At 35.3% G+C, this 9,310-nt stretch overlaps 1 protein-coding gene across 1 annotated transcript; it reads right to left on the minus strand.

Moving 5' to 3' along the window:
* Positions 1-699: 699 nt before the first annotated feature.
* LOC114403642 (ABC transporter C family member 10-like) lies at positions 700-8,709 on the minus strand. The gene is made up of 12 exons (XM_028366736.1): positions 8,309-8,709; positions 5,155-7,230; positions 4,615-4,935; positions 4,441-4,527; positions 3,714-4,301; positions 3,459-3,623; positions 2,710-3,004; positions 2,373-2,587; positions 1,967-2,272; positions 1,796-1,859; positions 1,469-1,708; positions 700-1,085 (listed from the first exon to the last, which is right to left on the minus strand). The coding sequence occupies exons 2-12, from the start codon at positions 7,198-7,200 to the stop codon at positions 973-975; spliced, it is 4,440 nt and encodes a 1,479-aa protein (XP_028222537.1). The 5' UTR covers positions 7,201-7,230; positions 8,309-8,709; the 3' UTR covers positions 700-972.
* Between the last annotated feature and the right edge of the window lie 601 nt (positions 8,710-9,310).

Raw genomic sequence — 9,310 nt, forward strand, 5'->3', positions numbered from 1 at the left:
TACAATTATTGTTCTACTTTTTAAGATGATAAGTTATTAAAAATAAATTTAAATATTAGCCAAAAAATTATCATCTATCTTAGTTTATCAATTAATTTTATCAAACACTTTCAATTAGATCAATTAATTTATAAGTTTTCAGATTTTTAACTCTTAGCTTATAACTTATAAGTTTTTAACTAGTTTATAATTTTTATTATTAGCCAAAAAACTTGTTCTAGCTTGCACGTGAGTGGAGAGATAAAATATGACAAATAGCTAAAATGATAGTCTTTGCCTCTTTGGTATATGAGTTAACCAAATGCAAATGTGTAATACGAATTAACCAAATGCAAATGAGTTAATTAACAAAATGGCATCTCAATTTGTTACTCGTGGGAAGAAGACTTTGGCAGACAAAGGACTAAAATTGGTTGGGATAGCAAGCCTTATGATAACATCCAATAATGTTTCCAATTATGTATGGAAAAATGTTAGAGTAACAGACCTCACTCAGTTTTCCACACAGACGAGGGGAAAATAGCCAGATAGAAAAGATTTCTGCATATTGGTTAACTATATTAGGCACTTCAACTGTTTCCCACTTAAAATATGGCATGTTTTTAAAATTGTTTGGGTACCTTTTGTGGGATTAATTGTGTGGAAAAATACCGACCCCCACATTATATAAAACGTTAAATGTTGCTAAGAATGCGCAAATTATAAACAAAGATTGATAAATAATGGACCTTTCCACTGTAAAACAGCTCAAAGTGACAAAGTCATTCTAGAAAATGGTACATTAGAATACCTTTGCACCATTTTCTTTTTACTTCTTAGTCCCTCTAATTCCTTCCCACTTCTCAGACCTCAGGGTTTTCCAAATATAATAGTAAAATACACTTTGCATCCTACTTCTAAGTACTCTTTCTTGGCTTCTTCTCAATCCACAGAGAAAAATATAAGAGCTATGCTAAAAAAACATGTTCAGCTTCAATGAGATTCTGCAGACTGAAAATGAGACCAGTATTCCTTAACAAGCTTCCCAAAGAGTGATCCTTCTCTCTTTATCAAGTTCATCGGTTCATCATACTCCACCAGTTTCCCTGAAAATACAATGTCATTTTATTTTCTTAAAAGACTATAACTAAAGGATCAACTGTTTAAATGTGCGATCAAGTACCTCAAATTTACATCATAATTCATAATTTTGTGTGGTCGAAGCTAAGAAGCTGATACACCTATTATCTCATATTTTATTACTCTATAATTATAAGTAAACTCAAGAAGACCTACTCAACAACATTCTTATATTTTTCTTTGGTCAAACAGCGAGGTATATTAGAATTCTCATGGGGCACAGATGAACAACCTTACCTGTCCTCTTAACTTAACTACTTATTACCAAATGACTGAATTATAATTTATGTTGGAAAAGCATGTGCTCAACGAGAATGATGAGACAAGGGGTAGTTAATGTGCAACTTACCATCACTGATGGCAAGAACTTTGGTGCAATCCATCACAGTTGGTATCCTGTGAGCTACTGTAATCACTGTACAATCCGCAAATTCAGTCCTAATTGTTTTCTGCAGAATCAAATCAGTTGCATTATCAATTGACGCAGTTGCTTCATCAAGCACCAATATCCGACTTCGCCTGAGAAGAGCACGCCCCAAACAGAATAGCTGTCGTTGTCCCATGCTCCAGTTTGCTCCAGCTTCAACAACTGCATAACAATTAGTCAGTAGTCATTAGTACTTAATCAGGAACCAGTCACTGCAAAGTTGTGACAGCAAAACATGAAGTATTGTACCTGAAGAGTCTAATCCCTCTTCTTTCTCTTGGACAGCCTCTTGCAACTGACACTTCCCTAGAACCTTCATATAAAAGCTACAATCAGTCCACATGTACCATGGAAAGTTGAGATAAGCAAACATAAAAAACTTGGCAGCATACTAAAAAATAACAAACTATATAGTATTACCTCCCATATCTCTTGATCAGAGTGTTGAGATAAAGGGTCCAAATTGTATCTGACTGTCCCATTAAAAAGAGTAGGATCCTGAGGTATAATACCAAAGCGTGACCTCAAGTCATGAAGTCCAATAGAACAAATGTCTATTCCATCAACAATGATTTTTCCACCTGCTGGCTCCACTAGACGGAATAAGGCGCCTATAAGAGTAGACTTTCCACTGCCTGTTCTGCCAACAATACCAATTTTGTGACCTCCTTCAAATGTGCATGTGATTCCACGAAGTACTAGTGGTGCATCAGGCCTGTAACGTATCTGTTTTGATATCAAGAAGCAACTTAAGAGCTTCAGTTCAAGTGTTTAACTACCATTTTTCAGGACATTGTGCAACCAGTTTTAAAACAGTAACAATTACCTGCAATTCATTTATTTGTACTCTACCAGCCGCTGGCCAATTCCCAGGAGGGCGATTTCCTTCTATTACTTCTGGAGCCTCACTTGGTATATGCATATACTGATTTAGCCTCTCTACTGATATTATATAATTCGCTATGTTGCATTGATTTTGAATTGAAAATACTAAGGACATGTTAAGTGAAAGGCCATAAGAGAGAGCCATGCCAATAAATCCTGGAACATGTTGAAAATACAAACTTGCATTAGACAGAGCGGGAAGAAAAAACATGAGTTGCGCGATATTGAAAGAACAGTAAAAGTGACATTTTCAAAAGCAACAATAGATAAACTCTCACCAGAGGAGAAAGTTCCGGGTGGAAGTACAACCATGCACAGTGCCGCAGATGCAAGAACAACAGCACTGACCGTTTCTAATCGTTGAATCAGCCACTCATTCGCAGCAAAACTATGGAAGTAAGGGCTCGCATTGACATCAATTAGATAAAGATTTTTCTCAAAAAAACGATCTTCCTCCTCAAAAGCCCTTATTGTCACAGCTCCAGCAACAGATTCAGCAAGATGGTTGGCAACAAAGGATTTTGTTGTGCCATTCAACCGCATCAGTTCTTTTGCAGAGGCAAAGTAATATCTCTATATAGAGGAAATAATTAGGCTAGCATGTTTACTTTCCAATAAAATTATTTTAAATCTTTGAAAAATGATTCCAGTTACCAAAAGTAAAAAAGATAAAAGAACTTCAAATAATGAATTTTCTTTATGATTATTTTCTGGTGAACAGAACTTCTTGTGTACCAATGTCTGACTACCCATTTCATGTACATATGTTTCCTTAATTTGTAAGTCAAACCATGACTAAATCAAACACTTCTCAGTTATTATTTTAAACTTCAAACTTTTCTAGATAGAATAAGTTTCAAAAACCTACATTGTCTACAAATACAGGTATGAAGTCTATTTTTGTCATGTATTCATCTACTGTCGAACAATAACAATGTGTGGTTAAATAATGATATTCTCAAATTAAGTTAGAAAGCAACACCAAATTATCCATTCAATGTAATCCAAAGAAGAATTTGTTCATTACCTGCAGGCGGATTGCAAAATAAATCATCGGTATGGAGACAAACAAGACTTGCCAAGTAACAACAGCTAAAACGGTTAGATTAGCATAGCAATTCATAGTAGCTCCCACAGCAAAAACAAAGCCGAATGGGACATCAAGGTCTACAATGCTGAGATCCGAGGAGACCTGAACAAGGAAATAACAGTCAAAACATAAATGTTTCTGTTTATCGCATTACTCTGCAAAGGGAGAGAAAAAACTGTTTAATATGCTTACCCTACTAAGTATCCTTCCTAAAGGAGTGGAGTCATAAAATGACATGGGGGCACGAAAAAGGGAGTTCAGTAGCTGTGAAAATAAAGACTTTGATGATTGAAGACCCAAAGCAACTACAAAAAGACTTCTCATCAACAAGAATAGTGTTGAAATAAGTCCAATCAACAAGTAAACAAGAATCAATTGCAAAGTGCTGACTTGAGGATTATCAACACTAGCGGCCATCCATGAGTTTTGTAATATTTGGCCAACCACAAATGTTAGGTGAGAAAGAGCAGCCACAGAGAAGTATATATATCCTTTGTTCTGATTCAGATACTGTATATATGGTTTGAACCCTTGGTCTCCCTTCTCTCTCTCTTCTCGCTTAATCAATTGATCACCTTTTGATGCTTCATAATTCTGCTCCGTAGATGTTTTTCTAATTTCTCTAGCACTATTTGATTGTTTCTGCGGAGAAGTAACATCTACAAGCCGGTCAGAGCCAGCAGTCTCTCTGTGGGCATTCACAAGATCCTGAAATTCTTGGCTTGAGCTCAACAAATGGTGATAAGGAGCAGCTTCTATGATTTCCCCATCTGACATCAACTATAAACAAAGAAATAATTACAGCCATGCTAATTTACAGCCAGTGCTTTAATATGGCATAACCATTAAATTTTAACTATATGCAGAAAAAGAAAATGAAACAATGACATAGCCAGTGCTCTAAGATGAAAGCAATTACCAAAACAGAATCAAATGCTGGAAGGAAATCAACTTGATGAGTCACAAGCAAGACTGTTTTCCCAGCAAGTCCTTCCATTATGTATTCCTGTTCCGTTGAAAAGCCATCTATAAGTAAAAAGATACTAACACCAAGTTATAAATGTAGTACCTGAAGAAAAGAAGTTTTTGTTACATTAAACAAATTTGTTGCAGTATGTGCATCAACAGCACTGAATGGATCATCCAAGAGATATATATCAGCATTCTGATATAGTGCACGTGCAAGTTGAATTCGCTGCTTCTGACCTCCACTCAGGTTGACTCCTCTCTCCCCTATTTCAGTGAGATCACCATGGGGAAACAACTCAAGATCCTTCAATAGTGAAGACCTATGAAGTGTTTCTTGATATTTTTCAGCATCCATAGCTGCTCCAAACAATATATTCTCCCTTATTGTACCTGTCTGTATCCATGCTGTTTGAGAAACATAGGAAAACTTCCCATGAACCTCAATCTGTAAATCAGAAAAGAAAATCAGATACCCATTAATGAAATCAATTAATAATATTACTACTCTAATGAAGGACAGAAAAATGCACTCTAGTGAGTTGAATTTATGTGCTAGATATTATAACACTGCTGACACAAAGTGAAAATTTCATCTAAATTAGAACCAATGAAAGTATCACAATTTGAAAATAAAAATAATAGCAAAAAAGGAATAAAATCTTACTGTCCCCTGAGTATTAGGAACTTCTCTGAGAATTGCTGCTAAGAGAGTTGATTTGCCTGAGCCAACCTCTCCACAGACAGCCACCTTTTGTCGTGGTCTAACCTTCAAGTTTATGTTTCTCAGTGTTGGCTTTGATACATTAGCTTCCCATGAAAAGTCAGCAGACTTAATTAAAATTGAACCCCTCTTATTCTCATTGATACACCTTTGTGTGACATTTGCACTCTGCAGTTCAGGTGCCTCAAGAAATTTTACAATCCTAGCAAACGCAACTTTTGCCTGGATGACCACCCCAATAACATCAGGGATGGTTCTAATTGGATCCTGAACAAGGCGCAAAGTAGCGACAAAAGTAAAAACATTATTTGCATGCAATGGAACATTAAGAAAGTAACATGCCCCAAAGGAAGCAGCAGAGACCAAGACAGGGGAGGACCAAAAGAGAAAGGTGTTGTATGCCTTTCTTAATTGCACTGCAGACAACCATTTGAGCTCCTCATTCCTTAATCGCTCTATAGAACTTCTAAAATTGGTTTCCCACGCATACAGCTTCAACACCTTCATATTCACAAGAGCCTCAGAACAAGCCTTCAATCTCTCATCTTGTGTCACCATAAGCTTGCTTTGAAACTTGTGCTGCAACTTCGCAAGTGGAGTATTGCAAAGCACAGTGATTACTATCACCACCAAGGAGGCAATTGTTGCCCATCCAACAGCACGAAAAAGTATAACTAATGAGATACATAGCTGTAAGCTTGTTGTCCAAGTCTGGTGAAACCAATAGGGAAATTCACCAATTCTATAAGCATCCACAGTCACATAATTCATTATCTCACCACCAGAGTGCATCAATCTAGCAGAATTGGATAACCTCAATTGTTTTCTATAAATGGCTGCAGTTAGCAACGACCTAACTTTCACACCAATGAGTCTGCAGCGGAAGTACCATTGCCTTTGTGATAAGGATTCTATGTTTTTTGTAAAGAAAAGTGATATGGCCAACACAAAACCCTCATATTTGAAACTCTCGTTACCCTCAGCAACCAATATAAAAGAATTCAAAAGAAGAGGTCCTGAAGACAGAGCAACTACCTTAAGCAATGCAAAGAATCCTGATATTAAAATTTCTTTCCAATGGCATAAAATTATTGTCCTCAAAACTGATGGCTGCGAGGATTGATCCTTCTGTTTCTGTCTGTTCAATTGATCCAAAAACAGCAGATAGCAACTTTCTGCTCGATCCTCCTCCCGCAAACGCGGAATGTCTTCATCCTGAAGTGTTTTCTCTTTGCCCATTTTCATCAATGGATTCAACCACCAAAATGTCATTCTGCCAAAGAATCCAGTTTTGGCAAATGGGGTTACATATGTAATATAATCATTTTTGTTGGACTCGCTGTTTAAGGGTGCATAAAGACTTTCATCAATTTCACTGTCAGTGTCCCTATGGTTGGATTCCTTATATGTGCATAATAACAATAATATCGCCCCCAGAAAAGATAGAATATCTGAAGCTATCTTAAGGGATAGTTCTCTGCTACTAATTGCATAAAACAAGGATAAACCGCAGAAAATACCAGAAACCAAGAAGATTAGAACAGAAAAAAACCCTGACCATGCTCTTGGAAGTTGTTTCAACTTGAGACTTATTGTTAAACTCACTAACAACCATGTTAATCCATGAAAGATTTCTAGCAACCACCAATTAAGAGGCAACACAGTTTGGTTTTTCCTCAACGTCTCTTCTAAAACCCAAATTCCAAAGCACAAATGTGCCAACCCAAGAGCACCATTGACTATGGCAGAAACTAGCTGGAAATATGGATATCTTTGCACCTGTATTAGACCCCGAGATGGTTTTAATGTTGACTTCTGGATCATAATGAATACAAGCATGATAAGCAGCAACACATCAAAGCAAGAGATTAGCAAATGGTTGACACAAGTGGAAGGATCAATGAGAAGCCTAAAATCATAGCTGCCAGGCATTTTTCCAGCCTCTGAGCAACCAGATTCCCCACAAAACACGCTCCAAAAACCCGCCATTTTTCTTTACTTCTCTTTGCTCCTCAAACTCTGTAAAGAAAATAAAATAAAAAATTAAACAATAAAATCATGCCTTTGTTGAGCAAATCTTTGTCCTAAAACTTTGAAACTGAAACTCAAACAGTTTATCAACAAGCTTTAGAAAGAAAAAAAAAAACACATTTGAAAACATGTCACACAAACACATAATATCTCTCCATCTTTCTTACTAGTTAGATCAAAGGCTCGAGTGAAAGAGAAATAAACTTGGAAATATAAATGTGCACATACAGTCGTCACTTATCACCAACAACTAGTAGATAGTATGATCATAGAGGGGCAATACTAGTTTGTTTTTGTTTTCTGAAGTGGAAGAGTATTATTTACTTCTCCAACGTTCTCTTTTCAATACACACTCTGTTATTCGCTAAAATTCATGTGAATGTCACTAGTTTAGAAATAGAACACACTATTTAACGAAACTCATAAACTTCACTAGGAAAGAGTATAATTTATCCTCGTTTGGTGGTGGGGTAACTTCAGTGGTGTCAACTATTTTACTGGTCATTACTCAGTAGAGACGTGCTAGTATTTCAGTCTCATTTTTTAGTCAATAATCACGAGTAAATAGAGTATATATTATATACTGGTAATATATATAAAAAAATATACTATCATTTATAATAAGTTTGACTTGTACTATAACCACCTTAAAAATTTATATCAAATTTCTAATTGGTACCTGAGACTTCGAGACATAAAAATTAAACTCTAATTCTATTCATACGTTTCGCTTTCTCTTTCATCACCTTGTATCCCATTTGTCTTATTTTTCTAATTCACTGTGATATACTATCAAATAAAATATAACTTCAGGTTAGACAGAAGATGATGAGAGAGAGAGAGAATCTAAAGATTTTACGCATATTGTTAGGAAAACATGGAAAAGAACAAAAACATAAAATAAAAAAAAATGCTCGGTTGCTGTTTTGAGTCTGGGAAGGAATGAACCAACCATTGAAGTATTGTTACATAATACTAAAAAATGAGGAAAACATTTTAAAATAGAGGAATGGAAGACGAATCATGTAATTTAACAAATAAACATAAAGTGGGAATACATACAAACCTGTATTGTGCGAACTGCGAAGCCAGAAGTGATCGGTGGCTAAAAGCGACACGCAAACGTATTTGCCATTTCAACGCGTCCTTGCTTTTGTCGATCTCTTAGAAAAAACTGTATTGGACAATTTGCGCTTATATAACAAGCAAAAGAAGAAGAAAAACAGAAGTTAACTTCTCGCGCTTAAACCTTGTTTTTGTGTTGTTTTTCGGTATTGTGAAAGTGTTGTTTCGCGAAAACAACGTACGTAGATGATTATGACGATGATTTTTCGTTAGGGGATTGGAAAGGGTCGTTCTTGGCTTAGCGAGGAAACAAAAGCCAGGAAGTGAAGAAGAAGAAGAAGAAGGTAAGGTAGTGAGTGATGGGTTAAAGAATGAACGTGTGCATAGACGACATAATATAACCATTGTAACAGCATATATCTCTAAGATTATTATCATATCAGAGCTACTAGGTACGATGTCGTCATGGCTCACGTATGTTGCCATGTTTTTTTCTTACTCTACAACCTTGATGATTAATAAGTATAGCTTTTGGTTGAAAAGTTAACAATAATTCCTATAAACAAATTATCTTTTTTATTCTAATATTTAAATTAATTAAATTTAGCTCCTATGGAAATTAGACTTTTATTTGGTTTCATACGTGTAATTATTTTTAATGTCGTCCCTATGTCATGCCTTTTTGTCATGATAATAATGTAAACCCAATAAGAAAGTAGTTGCAAAATTAAAAATGTGTTGACTACACTAACCAATGACCAAATTAAAAATGACTACGAATGAGAATTATCTTTATAATATTTTTTTCAGAAAAAAAACCTTTATAATCTTTTACCAAATAAAAAATAAGTTTTGGCGTAATTTTTTCTGATATATAGGGGTACTTCAGAATTTTTTTCTTTTCTTTAACATTAAAGGAATTTGATAAATAGAATTATGAAGTTTATCTTCTAGGGATAAAAAAATATTCAATTTTTTATTCATTAGTAAGTTTTAGGGGAGG

Source organism: Glycine soja, chromosome 20 (assembly GCF_004193775.1).
Source record: "Glycine soja cultivar W05 chromosome 20, ASM419377v2, whole genome shotgun sequence".
NCBI classification, from domain to species: domain Eukaryota; kingdom Viridiplantae; phylum Streptophyta; class Magnoliopsida; order Fabales; family Fabaceae; genus Glycine; species Glycine soja.